The sequence below is a fragment of the Diceros bicornis genome, chromosome 23 (genome assembly GCF_020826845.1).
Source record: "Diceros bicornis minor isolate mBicDic1 chromosome 23, mDicBic1.mat.cur, whole genome shotgun sequence".
Lineage (NCBI taxonomy): Eukaryota > Metazoa > Chordata > Mammalia > Perissodactyla > Rhinocerotidae > Diceros > Diceros bicornis.
In genome coordinates, this window is record NC_080762.1 from 7,727,724 (window position 1) to 7,751,906 (window position 24,183).

Genomic DNA, 24,183 nt, shown 5'->3' on the forward strand with positions numbered 1-24,183 from the left:
GGATTTACCAAAGCAAAGGTCATTAGCATCCTTGACAAGAGCTGTTTTGGTGGAGTTGGGGATGGGAAAGGGCGAACAGAGTGGGTTCAAGAGAAAATGGAAGGAGAGGAGATGGAGACAGTTAGTGTACAAAATATGTTTAAGGAGTTCTGTTTTAAAAGGAAGCAGAGAAATGAGACATTAGCAAAAGAGAAGTTTTTTTTTTAAATTGGGAAATATTTGGGGGAAGCTAGGTGAGGCATATATGGAAATTCTCTGTACTATTTTACAAATTTTCTTTAAGTTTAGAATGACTTCAAAATAAAATGTTTTTTAAAAGATGGGAAATATTTCTTCATTGATTCAAGAAACATGCTGAGTAACTCCCATGACAGGGCACTGTTTAGGTGCTAGGGCTGCAACAGGTACCAAAACAACAGAAACCCCTTCTCCCACGTGGGTACTGGTAGGAATAATTCAACAGAGAGGGATGACCTACTGATGCAGAAGAGAGGAGAACTGAGTCGGGGACAGGGAACAGAATCCTGTGCGTAAGAGCAGGGCCCCCTTAGGCAGGAGCACGGATGCACCTCCCACAGTTACAGAGAAGGTTTGGTCTGTAGGCAGAGATCAGGAAGGCGGATAGACGAGACACTGGGAGCATGAGGACGTCTCTTCCGACAGTGTCTTTTTTCTCAATAAAATAGGAAGGTTATCAGCTCAGAGGGAGAATAGGAAAGGGGGTGTGAGGAGAAAAAAAGGGAGGGAAATTTAGTGGTCTGGAAGAACAGACAAGGCCCTGTAGGAGGATTATGGGGCAGGGCTAAGGGCCCACTTGAGGTCAGCAGTCATGAATGAGCAGCCAGAGCAGCCAGCACGCTGTGCCTTTCTCCAGCTGTATTCAACTGCTCAGGCACAGACATACAGAAAGCACAGTTAGACTCAACCAGGGTTGCCAGCAAACACAATAAAAGGAAGTGGAGGCCATAGTTACAAAGGAGTAGTTATAACAATATTATAAAATACATTCGTGTTTCGCTTAACGACGGGGACAAGTTCTGAGAAATGTGTCGTTAGGCGACTTCATCATTGTGCAAACATCATAGAGTATACTTAACCAACCTAGATGGTATAGCCTACTACACACCTAGGCTATATGGTACAAATCTGATGGGACCACTGTTGTATATGTGGCCCACCACTGTATATAGAAATCTAGAGATATAGCACAATTAAAATCTTAAAAAAAAAAGTTGGTAGAACAAATTTCCCATCTGTGTTCTCAAAGATAATAGGTATAATGAAGTTTACCAAAAAAAAAAATTCAGCCCCATGGTCAAAATGTTTCAGGAAAATACTACCTCTCCCTCTTAGAGATTTATAAAATACATCAATAGCATGTTAAAGACTGTGAAGTTATACTATAAAGAAACCAGTTCCAAATTGTTTAACCTAGCATTTCCTAAAGCTATTTAACTACAAAACACTGCTTTGGTGGGCAACCTATTAACACCATGTGGAACACAAGAGTTCTGCAGAACAGTTTGGTAAATGTTGATCTAAAGGATGCCAAGAAGTCCAGTCTCCCTCTATCAACCAGATCTGTTTTCCTGAAAGATCAAGAAATCTCAACATAGCCCTCTAGATGGGAAACTAGAAGGTAGGAAGCCAGGAAGGCGACAGTGGTTGGAGTTTCTGATGAATAAAAAATCTTATGAGTTGTGAAAAACAGAGAACTTTCTAAGAAATGTTCTAAGTGAAGGAGACTAACACACAGTCATCACTTTCCAGGTCAACGTTCCCAAGTAAGCAGCCTTGAACAGTAACACAGGTGAGTTGATGTAACCCCAATTTATTGCTTATTTTTCTCAAAATTATTTCAGTAGAAAATACCTTTAAATTTATAGCTAAAGGTTTCTTCCTTTATTCACTTATCCCCTACCCACCTGCCCTCACACTGTTATCTTTCTTAATCTATACATTAGGGTTACATGTGTACGTGTCTATCATTATTTTAGAAACGTGGAAGGAAAACCAACACTGCTAGGTCAAGACCACGTTCATAAAGCAACCTGCACATTTCTTACAATATATATTTTCATAAAAGGTATTTTAATACACAATTCCTTGAGCTGCATTCTGCTATAAATTGTATAAACAAAGCTATGGAGCTCTGTTTCCGGCTACACTAATCTCTTCCTAGACAATCATTTGGTTATGGATTATTAGTAATGATGCATTGCCTTTATTTTAGGGAAATTTTTATTTTATTTTAGGGAAAGCTACTGGTTCATAGAGGGCTCATTAAAAAATGGAAAAATGACAAATATATAACATTCGCTTAATTTTTTTCTTCTCAATCTAATACAACCCTCAAATACTTTTTATAATTAACTGCCAGGCTCACGGTGATTAAAGTAAGAGCACTGAACATTACTAACGCGTGTGATTTTACTGGATTTCTCTATAAATTGCAATTAAGAAAAATACTGCGGCATATTTTGCCACTCATTCCTATACTCCCTGAATATTACATAAGGTTTTAATATTATCTAAATACTGATTAAAGTTACCATTTAAAATAAACAAGAAAGCCATCTCAGTAGAGAAAATAAAAATACTCTATTTTTATCTAGTTTACTTAAACTCGCTCAATAAGCAAACAACACTTCATTCAGAAGTTGGAAGGCTGTGAAACCCTTTCTGCCTCTATTGTAACACGTCATCTCTTAGTCCCATCTAGTGTTCAAAAGCAGAAATGTAACCAAGAAGAAATACAATGAAGAACAACTAAAGGTGTCACGTTTGGCAAATCGTTGATTGCCGTACCTCTCCTTTCTTTTGAGTTTTTATGTATGTCATCAAAAAAGTCCATTTCAAAAAATTGTTTTAAAAGTCCACGTCAGAAGTAAGTGTAAATTATTCATGAGGGCTGCTAAGATCCAATCAGACCTAGACTGGTAGATAACAAGAGAAATAATAATTCATGAAAAATCCGTGTTTATATTATAAGGATAAAGTGAGCAGAAATTAAGATCCTCATTTTACGAAACACAAAGAGGTTAAGTGATTTCAGCAGGCCCTCTGGTTGAAAAGAAAGAGATCCTGATTTTATCAGCCACAGCCAAAAGCTAAAGAAACATGCATACACATCAGGCTCCGCAGATCTAGGCCGACAAACAGGAACATTTCAAGACATTCACTTAAGGAAAACATCCAAGTCTTCATTTCAAGCAAAATGGTTTAGATTCTTTGAAGGCATGGAGGACACCCGGCCTCTCCACTCCCTAAATCCAGAGCATGATGGCTGTCAATCAAGACCTTACCGTCCTTGCTCCCATCACGTGCTAACTCCTCAGGGCCTCCATCACTCCACGATTCACTAGCAAACCCCAAATCTCATCAGGCTGAGACGCTGAGTTCTCCTGTTCATCCCTAATTCATCTCCAAGCCCAGTCCCCACAGCAGCTGTTTTCTATATTATTAATTTGCTTCAAGCTTACAACCTGATTTTCACTGATACAGTGACTACCTGGAAAAGATAAAGGAGATACCATCTCATTACTCTAGCGTCAGTGTTCCTTTCATGTCTTCATTTTCTCGGGCTGAGAGAGAAGAGAGCTTATTCCTTTCCAAGGTTAGTCCCACTGAAGGGACCTGGAGTCCCCAATTAGCCAGTCTCAGATATCTCCACTCTCTCCCTCCACAGTGGCCTCCTTCCTTCAGCCTAAAACCAAGCTCAAAACTCTGTGTGCAGGAAACCGTCTTCAGAGGTTGACTTCCCCTCAAGCAATAATCCACTTCCATCTCAGGGCCAACTTTTCTGCTTGATGTCCCTTAAAGCCATCTCTTTAATCTTTTGCAAATTGGTTTCTGCTTCTCATTCTTATTTTAATTCTCGTATCACCCTATGAGATAGGTATTATCATTAATCCTTTTTGCCAAGGGGGCAACTAAACCTTAGAAGAGTTAAGTCACTCACTGAATAGCCTGGCTGTGATTCCCCAAGCACACCCTCGTTTGCCCCCTTGGGCTTAAATACAAGCAAGTGCCTTCCTTGGCCAGGAATTTTCCATTCCAACATCTAAGGGACCGATTCTATCATCCTTCACAGTTCACCTCGAATCCCACGTCCTCCAGGAAGCCTTCCTCAAGAACCTTCCAGTGAGTCAGTCAGTCCTTCTCTCTGTGTGCCATAATAGACAGAAGGCAGTTGGTTCTAAGAATTAAGCACTAACCATCATCTACTCTGCAGCCAAGACAGTGGTGTTTGTGTTTCTCTCCCTTCCCAGACCTGAGTCCCTCATGGCTGAAATGCAGAGCCACCCAGGTCCCTTTCATCTCTGTAACTCACCACCACCACCAAGGGGTGCTTCCCCAATTTAACTGGATGATGACAAACTTGTCAACTTTGACACTGCTCTAAGAAATTGACAACACAATGCAAACTCTTCACCATTACTTTGGGGAGACACATAAAATTACTATTACTCTCAATTCACAAATGTAAAGGAGCAACATATCTAAAAAAGTTTGCAGTACACTTGGAGACGATCAGGAAAAGGCCCCAGCCCCATGTTTGTTCTAATTCACTAACCCAATGCTTCTCTTTTTCATAGATCTGTTTGTCGATTTTTCACCCTGACTCACTGGGACATCAGAATGAAATTCAAAGGTGGCTGAAGCTGCAACCTCATTCGTCTAGATCTTTCGGCTAAGTCCTGTTGCCATGCCTTTTTGGTTCCAAGACAAGGTCACATGAAAATAACATTTCTGGGGCCGGCCGGTGGCGCAAACAGTTAAGTGCGCATGCTCCACTGTGGCGGCCTGGGGTTCGCCAGTTTGGATCCCAGGCACGCACCGACGCACCACTTGGCAAGCCATGCTGTGGCGGCGTCCCATATAAAGTGGAGGAAGATGGGCACGGATGTTAGCCCAGGGCCAGTCTTCCTCAGCAAAAAAAGAGGAGGATTGTCAGATGTTAGCACAGGGCTGATCTTCCTCACAAAAAAAAAAAAAAAAAGCAAGGTTCCTGGGGGAGAGATGAGGGCGAGTCCTCATTGTGTGCTCATTGTGTGGAGCCCAGCCCTCAGGCAGCTGGAAGATGATGAGGGCCAGAGGCTGTATCCTGACTGTGACAGCTTTCCTTCCTGCATTTTTAAAGTCCTTTCTAGTTCCAATATTCCATGATATTTAGGATTATTCCTAAGTCTAATGACTGTCAAGGGGATAGAATTAAACAGCTACCAACTATCAGTAACAAAAACACAGAGAAAACCCAGAGATAAAGCAATTTCTATTATAATATATAACTATTTTTCTTTCCTGAAAAACTACCTCTTCAATCCTACATAAATTTCGCAATGTTCCTCTTTGGAAGGAAGAAATGTTTTATTGCAACTAAATATGCAGTAACACAAATGTACACAGACATATATATATGTTTTCAAATTCCTGCTAAGGTAAAAAGAGATAAGATCACTATCCAATTCAAAGGAACAAAAAATTTCTCATTTCCAAACTATTTTAAATTGGGAAAGGCAATCCAATCTGTAACCTCAATTATATACCTAAGCAAGTAATTTATGCAGATAAAAACCATTTCAAAATTCAAAGATCAAAGAAGATAATATTTGTTCCAGTGCACTTAAGCAATTTTCAATGTGCCTGAATTGCATATTGAGGACCAGAACACACTGTACTCTTTCTCTGACAATTAACAACATATGATTGCATGTCAATAGTTAGAAGTATAGGGGCCGGCCCGGTGGCGTAGTGGTTAAGTTCGCATGCTTCACTTCCATGGCCCAGGGTTCACAGGTTCGGATCCTGGATGCGGACCTACGCACTGATTATCAAGCCATGCTGTGGCAGGCATCCCACATATAAAGCAGAGGAAGATGGGCACAGATGTCATCCTAGGGTCTTCCTCAGCAAAAAGAGGAGGATTGGCAATAGATGTTAGCCCAGGGCAAGTCTTCCTCACCAAAAAAAAAAAGAAAAAAGAAAAGAGGAAGAGAGGCAACAGATGTTAGCTCAGCGCCAATCTTCCTCACCAAAAAAAAAAGTATAAGTAAATGCTCAAAGTACATTCCATCCTAAAAATAATTAGTTTGTGCTCATAAAAGTGCAAAATTAGAGCTAAAAGAGATCAACTTTTTTCTCTGCTCTTTCTAAAAAAGAATCGCCAAAAAGAATCCTTCTTATTCCCTAAGCATTTGGCATCAAAGAAAAACGACTGTGACAGATTCTTCTTGCCTTCCTCATTACTTTATTCGAGAAGAATATTTTTAAAGACAATACATCTATTGTCAAATAAGCAATTTAAACTTTTAAAATCCTGTCATATACTTATAAGACTACAAAAAAAAAACACCCAAACCTTTCTCCCCAAGGAATGAGAACTTTAAAAACAAAAAAGCTCGAGGCCGGCCCCGTGGCTTAGCGGTTAAGTGCACGCGCTCCGCTACTGGCGGCCCGGGTTCGCATCCCAGGCGCACACCGATGCACCGCTTCTCCGGCCATGCTGAGGCGGCGTCCCACATACAGCAACTAGAAGGATGTGCAACTATGACACACAACTATCTACTGGGGCTTTGGGGAGAAAAAGGGGAAAAAAAGGAGGAGAATTGGCAATAGATGTTAGCTCATGGCTGGTCTTCCTCAGCAAAAAGAGGAGGATTGGTATGGATGTTAGCTCAGGGCTGGTCTTCCTCACACAAAAAAAAACCAAAAAAACAAAAAGCTCTCATTTCAACAAATTCTAATAATTGCTTTAAAGTATCCCTTAATAAAAGGACTAGATCCCAGTCATCACACTGGTACTGCCAGCATCACAGCACATCAAACACATGAGAGAAACACCTTTGACCCAGAAAAGATTTACAGTATTTCTAAATTTATGGCTTTCTCATCCATTCACTCACCCAAGATGGGTATGGATAATTTTATTTATTTTTTTTTTTTGTGAGGAAGATCAGCCCTGAGCTAACATCCATGCTAATCCTCCTCTTTTTGCTGAGGAAGACCGGCTCTGAGCTAACATCTATTGCCAATCCTCCTCCTTTTTTTCCCCCAAAGCCCCAGTAGATAGTTGTATGTCATAGTTGCACATCCTTCTAGTTGCTGCATGCGGGACGTGGCCTCAGCATGGCCGGAGAAGCGGTGTGTCAGTGCGTGCCCGGGATCCGAACCCGGGCCGCCAGCAGCGGAGCACGGGCACTTAACCACCAAGGCACGGGGCCGGCCCTGGATAATTTTAAATGAAACAAAAAACCCCAATTAACAGCAAATATGAAGAACAGAAGAACATGGTAAGCAATACGATGAGGATTCAATCAGCAAATCCAGACTGTGGGAGATTCCACAGGACAAACAACCTGGTTTCTTCAACAAAACTTACGAGAGGAAGAAAAAGAGAAAGAGAAATCTATAAATTAAATGAGATCAAGAAAAACATCAAAGCAATCACCAAGTGTGCACCTAATTTGGACCTAAAACCATCATACTTAAAAAAAAAAACTAAGATATTTGGGGGGAATCTTTAGGTATGTTATAACATTATGGTATTTACAACAATAAGTATTTCTAAAAATAAAAAGAAGCCTTATCTTTAAAAGATACATACTGAAAATTCACAGATGAAATGCTACAATATTTGGAATTTCCTTCAAAACTCTCCTGGAGTTTGGTTTTAGGAATGGGAATACAGAGGAAACAAGAGTGGATATACTGATAATTATTGGTGGTGAGTGATGGCTGCAGGAGGGCCACTCTAATATTCTACTTTTGTATATGCTTGAAATGGTCTATATTTCAATTAAAAAAATTTACTGCAAATTGAATAAAAATACATCCTATGAAGAAAAACTATGCTTTACAGAAAAAAGCCGACTAAAACACACCAAAATGTTCAAAAGTACTTGACTCTGTGTGATGTAATTGTGGAACTGCTTGTCTACATTTTTAAAAAATACTGCAAAAATCATGTGTAACATAGAGAGCATTTCTAAAATCTGAATAGCAAATGGCTTTCAATGTCTCTCCTTTGTAAAACAAAGCAAGTAAAACTGATGAGTCTCTAAGAATCCAATTTGAGGAATAATGGAAATTATTGATGACTAAGGAATGTTTAAATATATGCATACTAAAAAGTAACCCAAGAAACAAACTTCCCTGAAATTTAGCAACGTTTACATAAATTAATATTTACTTGATACTATAACATTAGCCATATTTGATAAAGATATCTGTCACTTCTCTAAAATGCTCTCATTGCAAGTATTCTCTAGAAGGAACTAACTACTTCAGAAATGTCTTTCACCAGGAAACTGAATTATAGTGATGAACAAACATGAATTAGGTACGGAAAATCATTATTTCAACTGCTTAACAAAATATAATGGCTTTGTTATAATTATTTTATAATTATGTAATTTTATAATATGTTTCTCCTACTATTCTGTATAGTATATCCCAAAACTATAAGGATTAAAAACAATATTTCTCAATTAAGATATTAGTATTCAGCAATTATAAATGGTTAAATTAGCTACTGGGCATGAAAATATGAAAGGAAGATTAAAATATTTTCCTAAAAATAATAGACACCCAAGATGAGGGGGAAGTGAGTCTGTATATGCACTCATATGTGAGCAAATGTTGGGAATGGGGTGTGTAAACTGCACTTTCACAGTAGGAAGTTAACTAAATACAAATCACAAAATAGAATTAAAGGATATTATTTAGAAATACATGCTATAGGGAACAGGCAAAAAGTTAAAAATCTGAAATGGGAAAGAGTGGGGCAGAATACAGTTATTTTTCATTATAAGCTTTGTATTATTATTGTTTTTAAACCACGTATTTGAATAAACACTAAATTAGAAAAAGCACAAGGCAATGGAAAATGTCTCACCAATAGTCATAGCTCTCATCCCAGTTGTCAAAATGTACCAGGAAACGATTGTCCACCATATCTGTTACCGTAGCAACACAGATGAATGCAGGATTCTTTTTGTCTACAGCTTCCAGCTTCATTCCAACTCGAAAGCCTGATGGGATCACTGTCTACGAAACATACAGATTTAATTAGAGATAAGCACACACTTAGCAGCAAGACCTGCACCCTCTCTGCACCTCCTGCCTAAAGGCCTGGCATCCATCAGTGGTATTCACATAATTTAAAAATAATGTACCAGTTTTACAGCAGGGTCGCCTTCCAACAAGCAGCAATAAGAAAAATGCCCTGTTGCTACACCCAATTGACTATCTGGACCTCAAAACTAACACACCCACAACCTTGCAGAGTTTAAAATAATTCCTTTGAACATATGTTTTGGTATCTTAGTTAATGACTATACTAGTTAGGCAGGTTTTATTCACTGTACAGTTCACTTCTTGTTTTTCTTTTCCTTGATTACAGACTTAACAATGAAAATTATTTCACACCAAATAAGCACTTAAGTTAAAAATGCGTATGAGGCAGTACAAATTCACTCCCACTTCTGAAAAGATCTCTAAAAGAGCTCTGTACTGAAAGTAGGTCATGTTCATCTACGAAAAGCTGCAAATTATTACAACTCTTACTTAACACTACAGATATTATTCACAATAGTACCAAAGGAACTGGCTCTTAATAAATACAGCCATTCAAAATTGCTTGTAATATAAAGAAATCCACAGATTATCAGCCATGTGGGACATGGAACTAAGACAATAAAAGTTAAGATTTTGCACTTGAGATGCCGTTAAAAGTAAACATTCCTTACAATCTTTCATGAGGAAAAATATCCTTATCTCAGAGAAGTGTACTGAGATACCAGCTGTGCCCATCACAACACACCACAAGTCATCTGGCCTTCTAAAAAGGGCCCTCTGTCCAGACTGAAGTCAACAGATATGATTCTAATTACTTTAGCAAAATAGATGTTATCTCTTTTTACTATAGTTATACAGCTATCATTACAAAAATATAGACAGCCGTATATCTGAAAATGTCAGAATTCAGATATATAAATCCTATCTGAATTGAAAGAGCAGGCACTGATGCTACACGGCAATCTTTACCATATACATCTAAGTCCTGAAATTATTTATCAGAGTTCTGCCCATAAATACTTGAGTTTTTGACATAGAGGAATCTCAAAATAGAAAAATTAATTGCCTCTTAGATACCAGACACATAGCCCAAGCTTAAGTTGTGTGTTAGCAATGCACAGAATTTAAGAGGAGGGTTCAAGGCAGTTAATCAAATCCCTAACTGAAGTCGTCATCAGAGAACCAGGCAGGGATTAGGAAGCCTGGAGCAGCGAGAGCAGCTGCTGAGTTTCCACCTAACTCCCTTGCTTACAATCTAACTCCCTCATTCCACGCAACTCCTGTGTCTTGACAGTGCAGTATTTACATTTCAGCAATTAAGCTATCTCCTCAATTAAAATATTTTAAAATAATAACCTGGCTCATTAGCTCTATTAGTTACCTAAACACACACACACACATGCCTCTTTGGTTCTCTAATTCAACGTGGCTTATGTTCAATTTGATCAGAGAATGTTTCAGCCATTAGACTGACGCCCCAAAACAACAGGTTAACATAGTTTCCCATGTGGTGGGTAACTGGAGTGGGTGAGAAGGTTTATCTCCTGATATTTATTTCCATTTGGGGGAACCCCACTGGTAAAATATTACTGCCTCCCTCCACACTCACTCACTGTTACCTGACTGGTGAATTTGGAAGAAGGAACTGATCATACAGTTGAGATGAGATGGCCTGCAGGGTGCATGGCTTCCACTATGCTCCTCTAGAGGCAAGCTCTGCCCCAGAAGGAGGGTAGGTCTGCCCTGGTCCAGTGCTCCTGGGCTTGGGTGGTAGGGCAGGGAGGGGCAGTGAATCTCTCTAATTTTAGGGCTCAGAATCACGAAGCTCATTTGTCAGTGATAAAGGCTATGCATGCCCTCCAAGTGAGCCCTTATCAGTTATAAAGATGATATTTTGGTTTTCCACCTGCTTGCTCTCTGTGCTTTCCAATTAGATCAGAACTTGGGCAAGGAAGAAGACTGAAATGTACTGTGTCTCCTCAGAGATGCCAACAGAGGAACATGTAATGGCAAGTGGGAATACAGGTCAAGATGCCAAGAATCCAGACACATCCAGACTTTGCTTCTGTTTTACCACAAAATAAAGCTAGCAGCTGGAGTAAAGGAAATCAGAGTCTCCAGTCTGCGAATCTAAACAGGGCCCCATTCATCTCACTATGTGACCCTATTTGAACAGCACTCCTAAATGAGGGACCATAACAATAAAATATCCCAGTCAATTTAATTTTTTATGCACCTTAATTGTAAACTGCAGTTGGGTTTTGTACTATGTTGCCTTCTACCATTCAATAAAAAAGACAACCAAGATATGGCTATAAAACAGATATTTATTTATGAAGATTTTAAGCTAATTTTGAAATTTAATTAAGATGAATACTCTATTTACCAAAGCAATAAAATTTATTATAGTTTCTTATTATCACCTGTAATTTATCCTATGAAACACTCAAAAGCCACTGCCTTTGGAATGGAAAGTATTCTGGACGCACTTACTATATTCTGATTTTCAAATAATGACTTGGGAGCAGCTTGCACTTTGCATGTCTTAAGATAGGTCTGCCAATTAAATTCCTCTTCTTTATAACCTAGGGTGAGCACATATAAACAGATTCAGTAATATATCAAAACATTTCACACCTAATTTTCCATATCCACTTTTATCTATAACTCCAATATGCGAAGTCAAGCAATCAAGTGATTTTTTAAATTGACAGAACTTAACTCATAATTCCTAACTATAGACTTGTATACACAGGCTGTGTTTATTTCCAACAAATTGTATTCTTCTTTCAATTCTGAATGAATGGTAATGGATATCAAGAAAAAGTGTAAGGAAGCAAATTCACATGACGCTCAGGTATACTTCTTTTTTCACTAGGCCATTTCTATCGGTATTTAGGCAGAATTCCCCAGCAGTAGACTAGCGAGCTGGAGTCGTCAAATTTTTTATTTCTCCTTCACCTGTTCTCTTCTCGGAGACTAACTTATAGGGACAAGTGGGGAGCTGGAAAGAACAGTAATAAAACAGATAAAATGTTTTTGGCCCATCACCACAAGAATGACAGTTCATGGTTTATGAAGTGAGTACGTTGGCAAATGACAATCATTTGCCTTAATCTTCACAATTTCATGTTTAATGTTGCGAAAGCCAACATTTCCTTAAAAAAGGAAACTGAGCACTTTATTTTATCTGCTCGTGCGCTCTCTTCTACTTCCACTCAAGTCCAGAACGCAGCATGAAAAGAACAGCTAATAATTCACCATATATAAGAGGCCAATTTATATAAGTTTATAAATTTATATAAGTTTTCCTTTTTCTTTTGTAAGGAAGATCAGCCCTGAGCTAACATCCAAGCCAATCCTTTTTTTTTTTTTTTTTTTTGCTGAGGAAGACTGGCCCTGGGCTAACATCTGTGCCCATCTTCCACCACTTTATATGGGATGCCACCACAGCATGGCCTGACAAGTGGTGCGTCGGTGTGCGCCCGGGATCCGAACCCGGGCCGCCAGCAGCAGAGCACACGCACTTAACCGCTAAGCCATGAGGCCGGCCCCCAGATTTTCTTTTTTATCCTCATTTTTTCTATGTATTTTTGTTTAATCCTTCAGCCATCTGAAAATACCATTCTGCCACTAATTTTTCACTTAAAACCAAAGGATGGCTAGTCCATTAAAAAACAACAGCCCTGAGACAGACCAAAAATACCGTACTAGTAACCTGGATCTTTGACATGAAGTAAACAATACTGAATAAAACAGCTGAAAAGGAAGGAAATAAGATATTATTAAATACACTAGAGATGGACCGAACAAGACGGTATCAATTATTCTTGGATCTTTATGTAAACATGAAACATGGCAAAATCATTGGCAGACTGTATTATAAAGAACTCAATGATAAAAAAGTAATTGCTATTAGCTCTACCCCCACCTAAACCAATTTTTAGTGTTATATTCTCCTTTCCAATCTCATAAACACTATGATCTATAAGTTCAATGCATAATTTTTTGAGATTTTCTATATACTGAAATATCAGTATATAAACTTAGTTGTGTAAACAGGTTAGAGCTAATTTTTCAAGTCAGTTTTTTAAGGATATATGTATGTATGTGTATATAAAGTTAAAAAACAGAAATCTGTAGCTTAAATTTGTTGTCAACATTCAGTATCATGCAATTGTTATTTTATATAGGTAAGTACATGGACATAGTTTATTCTCTTAAATAGGATTCTACTTTTTAAACTTCTTGCACTTTAACAAACATATCTTTTATCATGGACGACAAGCTTGAATTTGGGCCTCTGTGAATTATCATCAAGTCTGAATTCTTAAAAATTCCAAATAAATATGTAAGAAAATAAGTTTTTACAGAATTTAAAATAGGAAATAAAAACAGTGACAACACCTTTTGGAGGATGGAGTTTGTGGCCAGTTCTCTCGCACCACCCGACGGGGTGAATATCCAGAGCGTCTGCATTTACCCAGAAGTCATAGCAGTCAGAATATCCATCAAAGTGCAGTTTTATCCGGTATCCACAAACCTGAAACAGGTACAGCAGGTTGACTGATTAAAAAACAAAAACAGCCAGAATATTTGTGTACGGGTACAAAAATAAATTAACGTGGACATCAAGTATGACCCGTTTTATGTTAATCAAAACACCCTCATTAACAGCAAGAAAAACAAACAAACAAATGACAAACTCCAGAGGCAAAGGCTATTCTATTGGGAAGAGCTGAGCTTCAGTGTTCTGGCACAACCCTCAGTTACATTAGGAACACATGGATATGGGGTGAAGCATGATCTCCCCACATCCACACGTCCTCTCTCCACTCCCCGTGTTGTACCAGCACGTGCCACCAGGAGAGCCGGCAGGGAAGCAGCCGGCCCAGCACAGGGCACACAGCTCCCGCAGAGGCCCACGGTGGACGCCATGCTGTGACCGCCTGGATGCCGGCGCTCTGTCCTTTATAAAGCTCTGCACACAGTGACATCTGGCCCCATCAAGGCTGGGACAGACATGGAGGGAAGTCAACAGATTCCCCTCCACCGGTAGCTGGGTTGGGAGAAAGAAAGAAACACCTCCTCCCATTCCTATTTAGATGAGACAGGCTCCCTGGAGCGCCAGTAAGAACTCACTTTATGTAACACACGCTGGACGCTGAGGCCGAACATCTGCCTAAAGGGCCCCACTCAGGGAAGTTCCGAGTGACAATGTCACGTGTTTATGGGGCTTCAGCTGGGTCACGCTCTGCCTTGGGCTCCTAGAGAGAAGTTCAGCCTCTCGATCTTCTTCCCACCAGCACGGCAGACGTGTTCAAGGGGACCCAGACACCACGCCAGACCTCTAACCATTGGGGAGTACCTGCCCCGCAGAAGCCTGAATAAGAGGCTTGAGACTAGAGCGCAGAGCCAGAGCAATGAACAAGCCCAAAATAATTAGGTAACTGTACAGTCACTGTCATGGAAAGTTCCCTAAAACATGTCGTTAGAATTCAAGTGGCAGAACAAACTGTATAGGATGAGTCAGTTTAGGAGAGAAATTATAGATGTGCGAGTCCATGTGTGTATTTACATGTATCTGTTTGTATGTGTATATATGTTATGTGTGTACATACATAGCTGTGCCTTTGAACAAGGAGATTGAGGATGCAGGAGACTGTTTACCATAGCATACTTAGCTCGCCCCTCTGAAGCCTTCCCTCAAGTGGAGGCTGTTCCCTCTCCCACTCTCCATCCCTCCTAGGCCTGAGGAGCGGCTAGGGCCTCAAGCCACACCAAGCTCCTGTTCTCCGGTCTGCTTCTCCCAGGCCTGAGCCGAGTGGCTGCACCACCCCACCCTTATCATCTGTCATCCGCGTGCTACCCTCCCAAACATCCCTTCCCACTCACCGGACACTAAGCCCTGGCTTCCTCTCTTCCTCTCCGTCCTGAGTAGTTCCCTCACACACATGGATGACTCATCCAACACCCTGGCTCCTCTGCTCCCTGCACCTCCTCTCCCCTTCAAACACTCACTCCCGTGGAGCCTGTCTCATCAGAAATTGCACCGCCTCTCAACTACTAAGTTAAAGCGTCCAACCCTATGAAGACATCCTCCTATTCAGTTTGTTATCCCAGTTACTCCCAATATACTTCTTCCTCGATCTCAGTGAAAACTCTAGCATCTCACATTGATCTTTCTACTTTCTCCCTGGCATCCCCCTCACCCTGAGCCTTCCTTCCTTAGCAATCACTTAAAACAGTTTTTAAAACTGTTTTAAATTGTTGCCCTGATGTCCTTCCCAAAACATTTGCCTGACAAAAGTCTATCCCAAGCATCCACCCAGTTTGCACCTAGACCTGGTCTAGGGACTGTGCCAAGGGGAGAACAATGATGTATGTCAATCCTCGTTATTCATGGATTCTGTATTTGCAAATTCACCAACTTGATAAAATCTGTAACCCCAAAATAATACTCATGTTTTGGGACTTGTGTATGCACAAAGGGGCGAAAAATTTAAGTTGCCCATCATGAAAGTTCCCAGCTGAGGTTGAACAAGGCTACTGCCTTCTTGTTTCCTCTCTCACACTGTGAGCCAAGTGTCCTTTGCACAGTCTATTTAGTGCCACGTTTTTCCTGTTTGTCCTTTTTGTTGGTGATTTTGCTACTTAAAATGGCCCCAAGTGTAGCACTGAAGTGCTGGCTAGTGTTCCTAAGGGCAAGAAGGCTGTGCTGTGCCTTACAGAAGACGTATATTAGATAAGCTTCATCAGGCATCAGTTATAGTGCTGTTGGCTGTGAGTTCAACGTTCATGAGTCAAGAATAGATATTAAATAAGACGTCTTTAAACAGAGACACCATAAGTAAGGTTATGTATTGACCAAGTGATGAAACTGTTGTGACCAGAGGCTCACAGGAACCTAACCCTGTACTTCCCCTAGGAGCAGTGGTTCAGTATTCACTATTTATAGAATATAACTACCGCAAATAATGAGAATCTAATGTACTTGTACACTGGATTCTCCCTGCTGCACAGCAGTCCTTCTAGACGGCCCCATCCAGTTCCCTCTCCCATTCTTCACAGCAGCCTTTTCAAATCCTCCTCTCTCTCCTTCAATCCACTATCAATCCCACTATCTCTCTCCTCACTCTCAGCCGATGATTTACCTTTCATGGCAAAGAATTTCTCTCAAATATCTTCCTCCAAACTGGCAAACCTGCCCAAGCGCACACGCACCCATCCTCTCTCCTCCCTCCTGACAGAACCCAAGGAGAGACTCCTCCTCCCAGCCAAGGGGTGGACCTCCTCATATACTCTGGACCCTTCCTTCTCCTATCCCCGCCTTATCAATTATCTGTGCTCTCTGAACCTCCCAATCCTCTGCTCCTTAGTATTCAGACACTCTCCAGTCCCTTCCCCTTGCAAAAAAAAAGAAGAAGAAAAGTAAAGACCGTCCTTCAGGCTTAGGCAAACAATTCTCCTACACTCTTGGTGAGAATGTAACAAGTGATAAACCTTTTTGGAGCAGCAGGTAGCAGCATGCATCAAAAATTTTAATGTCCCTGACAGTCCTCATGGAGGTGCTGTTTATAACAATAAGAACAAAGAGAAAGTGAAGACCACTCAGTTCTTCATCAATGTAAGAGCAATTAAATGAGCTACGGTAATTCAGAGAAATGGAATACTACCCAATGGTTAAAAACATTATGTATATATAATAAAAAAGATACATTGTCACAAAAGCAAGTCGTAGAATATTACATATGATATGATTTATATGTGAAAAAGAGACACATAGTTTTACACATAGAGAAAACATCTAGAGGGAATAGTAAACTCAGAAGGGTCATTACCTCTGGGATATGGAATGAGGAAAAGGGGGTGGGATACAGGACTTTTATTTTTTATAATGCATGCTCTTATACTAGTTGAAGTTTTCATGATGAGCAAACATTACTGTTATAATAAAAAACTAGACAAATTAAAATAAATCTCCTTCAAAACCAAGAGTTGAAACACACACACACACACCCCCCCCTTAAAAACGTCCCCTTCTCTTCTACAGCTAAACTTCTCAAAAGCAGTCTCCACTTACTGAATCTGCTTCCTCACAACACCTTCCTAAAACTCAGCTGTTTTGAGAACTAACATGAGTTAGTATATGGAAAGCCCTTACTTCGCATCTGTCACATGGTACCCTCTATGTACCTGTACATTATTATTTACTGTGACTGTCATCATCTGGCTGTTAGAAGTTAACTGTGTTCTAAAGGAGCCAAACGTCTTACAAATTTACTAAGTCTCTGAAAGAATACTATGATAACTAAAACTAATACTCAAGATCATCTTATACTTTTGGGGGGAATTTTTAAAAGATACATACCCTTGGCTCAAGGGATGGAGCAAGGTGGAGGCTAGCAGAGGAGGAAAAAAAGAAATTCCAGGAAGTCCTCTCAGTAATATTTTGGACTAAGATATATATGATTGACTTGGACAATTTTTCTATAAAAATTTCAGAGATATCTCGAAATACTAAAAAAATATAAATATCTGTTGGTCTGCTCCTTGTGTTAAGGAACACAGCATGGCAAAAGCTCTAGAGTCAGACAGACCTGGAGTCAAATCTTGGTTCTACCACTTTCAAGCTGTGTGGCCGTGTATACTTCCCTTAACCTCTCTGAGCCTCGGTTCCTTCATCTATAGAGCAGGGATGAAGAAACATGACCTGCACAGGGTTCTTGTAAAGATTAAAGGAGGTAATGTACACAAAACACTAAACACTGTGCTTGGCATGAAGTAAGCAATCAACAAACGGCCCCTTTTCTCATTATTAAAACCCCATAATCACGATTTTATTTTAAAGATAAAGACAAGGCAGAGCTCACCTCAGCCACGGTGAGGACGCAGTACACAGACTGATGCTCCGGGTCCACGCCTTCTAATTTCATGCCAACTTTAAACCCATTTTTGTTATATGGAAAGGACTGATACTAAAATGCAAAATGACAGCAGTTTTAGTATTTTATCCTGAAGGCCTAGTTACAAATGTGAATAATTACCATTCTTAAATAAAGACTATTTAACCACATACATAAATAACTCTTAAAAATCCAAAAGAAAAGAATCACTGAATAATCCAATGGAAAATGGACAAAGACTATGAACAGGTCACAGAAAAGGAAATTTAAATATCTTACATATTTGAAAAGATGCTCAACCTCACCCCTAAGAGTCATACAAAGTAAAATTACACTAAAATATATTTGACCTATCAGGTTGGTGAAGATCAAAAAGTTGGATGACACCGTGTTGGCAAGGCTCTAGAGAGACAGACACACACATACATCGCTAGGAGGGAGGTAAACTAGGACAACCTCCAGCAATCTCATGATATCTATAAAAAAGGAACATTCTCTTTGACTCAGCAATTCTAACTCTGGGAAATTATCCAACAGAGATACCCACACATATGCAAAGTGACAGATGTACAAGGTTATTCACTAAAACATTTATATGGCAAAAGATTCATATACATATACATTCCATGTATACATATAGTATTCCATCTTATGTCTGTTCCATAATTGAAGCTGCTCCCTACTGACTGACATACATGTCATATATGTATGTGTCATATATACTTGTCAACGTATATCATATATGTGTCATATATTGGTATACACATGTCAACCAATAGGGAGTAGCTTCAATTATTATGGAACAGACATGAGATGGAATATCATGCATTAACATAAAAGAATGATGAAGGGAATAATGAACTGACAAGGAATAATTTCCAAACTAAGTTAAACAAAAAGGCAAAGTCCAAAACAGCATATGTGACATATGTCATCATTTGGTTTAAGATGGGGAAGAGAGAATTTGTGTATAAATATCACTTATCTGCACATATAAATTTCTAGGAAGGGAACACAAGAACTGCTAACTGCAATCACTTCAGGAGAGGCAAACCTGAACCTAGAGGACAGGGCTCTGAGGGACACACTTCATATTCTTCTAGTACTTTTACATTTTGAATTACATAAATGCATTACTGATTCAAGTAATTAGCTGTATTTAAACTTTATTTATTTATTTATTTATTTATTTTTTGTGAGGAAGACCAGCCCTGAGCTAACATCCAATGCCAATCCTCTTCTTTTTTGCTGATGAAGACTGGCCCTGGGCTAACATCCATGTCCACCTTCCTCCACTTTATATGGGACGCTGCCACAGCATGGCTTGACAAGCGGTGTGTCGGTGCGCGCCCAGGATCCCAACCTGCAAACCCCGGGCCACCGCAGCAGAGCGCACGCACTTAACCCACTTGCGCCACTGGGCCGGTCCCTAAACTTTATTTCTGAAAAGTGTAAAAAAGTCTATTCTGCAAAGGACCAAAGTTATAGAAAATAATTATACAGAACAAGTTCATATGTAGTTACTATCATGTTTAAATTAAATATTCTTAATGTAGATGTAATCATCCTAACATTTACTGTTCATCATTTTTTAACAACTCCCTATGGTCACACATACATAACAAGGTATGAATGGCAGATTACATACCATAATTAAATAATTTAAACGAGGGGTCAGCAAACCACAGTCTACAGGTCAAATCCAGCTGACCACCAGTTTTTGTAAATAAAGTTTTACAGGAAGACAGCCATATGCACTCACTTATATATGGCCTCTGGCTGCTTTCATTACAACAAGTGTTTAGTTGTTGCAACCAAGACGAGATGCCCCATAAAGCCCGAAATACTCACTATCTGGCCCCTTACAAAAGAAGTTGACTGACTCCTGTTTTAACCCAGGAGCAGCAGCTCCTACTCAGAACTACACTTGGTGTCTATACTTTTATAACTGATTTTAAATCACTTATGATAAAATATTTTACTATAGTTAATATAATGTAGTAATCCATTTTTAGATGTTTTGTTGTGATATTATGTAAACCTCAACAATTCATTTTTATTCTCCCAAAGCCATGATGTTGACATGAAATTTCATGCCAGTTTTCACTTATCTACCAGTTTTTCAGTAGTAGTAGAAGTTTCCCTCTTAAAATTAGTGAGTGAAAGCCCAGTAAAAGTTGAGAGAAAAGAGCATGTGTGCGTGTCGGTGTGTGACCATGCACATGGCACTGGGAGACAGTGTGCACACATTAATGCTAGCTGCCCTTGGAGTACCCCTCCACACAAATATGCAAATGAACAACAATAAGTTTGAGAAACTATCCCAAGTCACATTTCCTAAACAGACAAAGGAAATGACAATACTAATTCCACAAGCATTCCGGCTCCTTTGCCCTTACAGACAATGCTTTCTAGAAGGGCCCGTACCTCCTTGAACAGTTTTGCTGGTACTGCCACAGCTTTTTCCTCTTCCAGGTAGGATGCCCAGCACCAAGTTTTCTTTCCTTTAGGAGGCAAACCTGAAAGGCAAGTGAGACTAAAATGATAGAATTTCCAAACCTAAGAAATCACAGATACATGTTCCGAACTCACACTTCCCTAACTATCACGAGACCTGACTGTTCTCTTACTTCCACAGCTGGTATTCTCAGTCTCTTTCTGGCTCCTCTTCCAAAGAAACAAGAGCTAAGAGGTGCATATCCACAGTTATGAGGGTAGAAGAAAGAAACAGAAGAACTTAAGGTAAATAAAGAAAACACAGCAGGAAACTAAGATAGAACAGTATCATGGAAGCTACAGGAAGTGAGCGCTTCTAAAAGCAGGATGCTCAAAAATTTTTCCTAAGAGATCAAGTTGAGGACCAGAGAAGTCCAGTGCACTGAGTGATTAGGGAATGGCTGCTTATCTTGGAGGGTGTGTGTGGGGGGCAGGGGTCAACCCAGCGAGGGCCAGATTTTGAGCAGTATAAGAATGCCTAAGTGATAAAGACACGGAGTCAGCTAATAGCAATTTTATTTGGGATCAATTTGACAAATAATGGCAATGAAAAGAAGAGTGTAATAGCTTGAGGGGTAGCAAAATCAGGGGAAAGGTATTTTGGGGATGAGATTTGAACAGGCTAAGATGGAGCTCATGAAGAGGAAAAAACCCTGAATACCTAAGGGGGAAAAATCAATGACTGAAGGAATAAGGCCCCACAGGAGCCAGGCCCCTGAGAGCAGAAACGAAGGGGAGGGGAAAGAAAGGTTCAAGACATTTTTGAGGCAGAGTGCAGAGTGATCTCAGTGATGAAAAACAGAAGGTCATCTCCCCAAGAAGGTAGATGTTAGGCTGTGGGCTTTGAGGCAGGCAGGAATATTTCTAACTCTTTTCAAGGAGCCAAGAGAGGGACACGCAAGGAACACATCCAATCACTCAAGAGGAGCATTGGGTTCATGGCCCTGATCTGTAGGGACAACGTGACCGGGCAGGTCGGGGGAGGGGCTGTGCAAAGTGGATGATGGACATGAAGGACTGGCCAGGCAGATGTGAGCGGTCAAGTGGACAAAGCCAAGTGGAGGGCACTGAGGCCTCTGTGGACATGACCTGAGGTCCATGCTGAATACGGCGGCGAGGTCATCTAGTCAAGTACTAAAGGGAAGGGTATGAGGACTGGATTCCTCATGAGAATAAAGTGTTGCTTGAGGAACAATGAGAGAAAAAAAGGTACCACATCAGGAGGTTGTGGTTTGAGAGGAAACATTAAAAACTTAAAAATCTTAGGAAATGAATAAGAACAGAGGTTTCAGTAAAAGTGCAGAAGTAGAAGATACCTACTTGATGGAAAAATAAAGAAACAAAGATCTTCTCATGTTTGCCTTAGAAAGTTACTAATTTTTGTTTTTTCCCCTTATCATCTTCTTCAAAACCCTAATTTTTATTGCAAAAATTTAATCAAAGAAAAACCCAACGCAATACTTTACCTACCATAGTGTGTATTAAAATTAAGACTACAATGTCTACCTGGGTGAAATATTTTCATTTCCATGAAGTTACAAGTAAACTCTTTCCTTCAGCAACTCACCCTGCTTCAATACAGTCGCATCACCCCGTCTTTTCCTTCGGGCTCTCTGTGAACCCCTCAGGATTCTTCCATCTTGTTTGTTCTCCTACAGTAAGGAAGGAAAATTATGATTTTTAAAAGTTCATGAAATTGGCACCAATGAAAAGTTAAAGAGCTGTCAGAAAGTATTTTTTGTTTGTACTTTTCTTCAATTTCACTTCATAAGTTTCAAGGAAAGAATACAGGTCATTTGAGAACTGTGTTGCTTTTGGCCTGAGGTCATTACAAAATAAGAACATTTCCAAGAATTACATTCTGGAATAGCACAGATATCGCTCCAGTCTCCTTGAAACGCTTTTTTCTCTTAGCTCCTTCACCATTCTGTTTTGGTTTTCCTCATACCTCACCAGCCCCTCTTTCTCAGTCCCTTTGCTGATGTCTCCTCCAATCCAGTCCCCTTCTCTGCTCTACCGAATCCCTCTCCCTAGGTTTTAAAGATCACCTGTATGCCCATTATCCCCAGTCCATATCTCCAGCCCTGACCTCTTCCCTAACTTCACACTCACATAACTAACTGCCTACTTAGGATCTTCACTAGGCTGGCTAATAAACATCTCCAACTCACGATGGCCAAAGAAGTCTAGATTCCACACTCCAGTCTTGCCTTCCCATTCTCAATAAATGGCATCATTATCCAGTCAATTGTTCAAGCCAAAAATCTAAGAGGTATCCCTGATTCCTCTCTTTCCCTCACACACCCTGACAACCCTACCTCTAACATCTACCCCAAATCCACTGACTTCTACCTTACACAGCCCTCGTAGGTAGTCCACTGCAATCAACTTGTGACTGGTTCCACTCACGTTCTCACAAGTCCAAGCTAGAGAGATTATTCTAAAACATCAATCCTATCCAAGTATCCCCTTGTCTTCAACTTCCCAATGGCTTCCCATCACACTCAGGATAAAATGAACACCCACCACTCTGGTTTACTTATGTAAAGCCCTACATGACTCGGACCTCTTCAACTTCATCTCACTCTACTCTCCCCTAACCCCCAAGGTTCAACTACATTGTCGTTTTTTTTTATTTCCTCAAATAAAACATGCTACACATGTTCTCACCTTAGAGACTTTTCCCTAGCCATTCCATTGACCAAAGGGCTCTTCATTCCTAACTTTATAAAGCTGGCTCCTTCTTATTGCTCTGATCACGCTATTCACAGGCCACCTTCTCCAGGAGACCTCGCTGACAACTCAGCTTAAAGCCGTCAGCCAACCCTAATGCCCTATTGTAGTTCCCAGCCTAGCACTCATCACAGGCTGACATTTCTCCTGCTCATTTTGTTTATTATATGTCCCTTTAACAGACTGTGATGTCCCTGAGAGGAGAGACCCTGTCTTATTCATCCCTGTATTCCCAGCTCCTAGAACAGTGACCAGCAAATAATCGTTGCTCAATACTGATCTTCAGGGAAACACTTCAAGACCTCAAAGTTCTCTTTTCATATAGAACCATTAACACATACTTTAGGGATGAGATATGTATGTTTTAATTAGCACATTTTGAATTAGTTTTCCCCAAATATACCTGACATTGATCTGCTGTTTTCTACCTACTCACATAGCTTTAGGAGATCTGTCTGCAATTTATCAAAATGGGATTGGCATTTTGCTATCGAGAGGAATTTAAGATTCATTCACAAAACCGAAGGTTTTGCTGTTGCCTCTCTCACTCCAGCAATAAATTCCAGTACACCCTACTTCTTCACCCTGAGGGAGGGGGTACTATTAATTATTATTTACTATTCCCATTGTGAGATGAGGACAGTGACACTCAGAGAGGGGAGGCAGGTAACTTGCTGATGGTAATGCAGAGTCGGGGACCCAGCGTCTGAAGTCAGGTAACAGGCCCAGAGCCGTCGCCTCTGACTGTGGTGCTACCCACTTAAGAAGCACCCTGTGCTCCCTGGTAGTTGCATAAGAGATACTAACCATTTCATCATCTCGCTCTTCCCCATCCTCCTTGGAGTCGGCTTTCAGAGATAATTTTGGTTTTTTCTTCCGACTACACTTAGGATCTTCTTCCTCGTTGTCTTCTCCTGTGTCTCTTTCCTCCTTCTGATCTCTGTTGTGTTTATAAACCCAAAATAGTGAC

At 40.1% G+C, this 24,183-nt stretch overlaps 1 protein-coding gene across 7 annotated transcripts in view; it reads right to left on the minus strand.

Moving 5' to 3' along the window:
- Nucleotides 1–24,183, minus strand: part of L3MBTL3 (L3MBTL histone methyl-lysine binding protein 3) — a 115,024-nt gene that overhangs the window by 59,817 nt on the left and 31,024 nt on the right. For all 7 annotated transcript variants that reach the window (XM_058566307.1, XM_058566301.1, XM_058566304.1 and 4 more), the window contains 7 exons: nucleotides 24,021–24,153; nucleotides 22,048–22,132; nucleotides 20,412–20,503; nucleotides 17,952–18,056; nucleotides 13,486–13,621; nucleotides 11,572–11,663; nucleotides 8,897–9,048 (listed from right to left, as the gene is read on the minus strand). In XM_058566307.1, coding sequence (XP_058422290.1) covers nucleotides 8,897–9,048; nucleotides 11,572–11,663; nucleotides 13,486–13,621; nucleotides 17,952–18,056; nucleotides 20,412–20,503; nucleotides 22,048–22,132; nucleotides 24,021–24,153 — 795 coding nt within the window. The remainder of the gene's footprint in view (nucleotides 1–8,896; nucleotides 9,049–11,571; nucleotides 11,664–13,485; nucleotides 13,622–17,951; nucleotides 18,057–20,411; nucleotides 20,504–22,047; nucleotides 22,133–24,020; nucleotides 24,154–24,183) is intronic.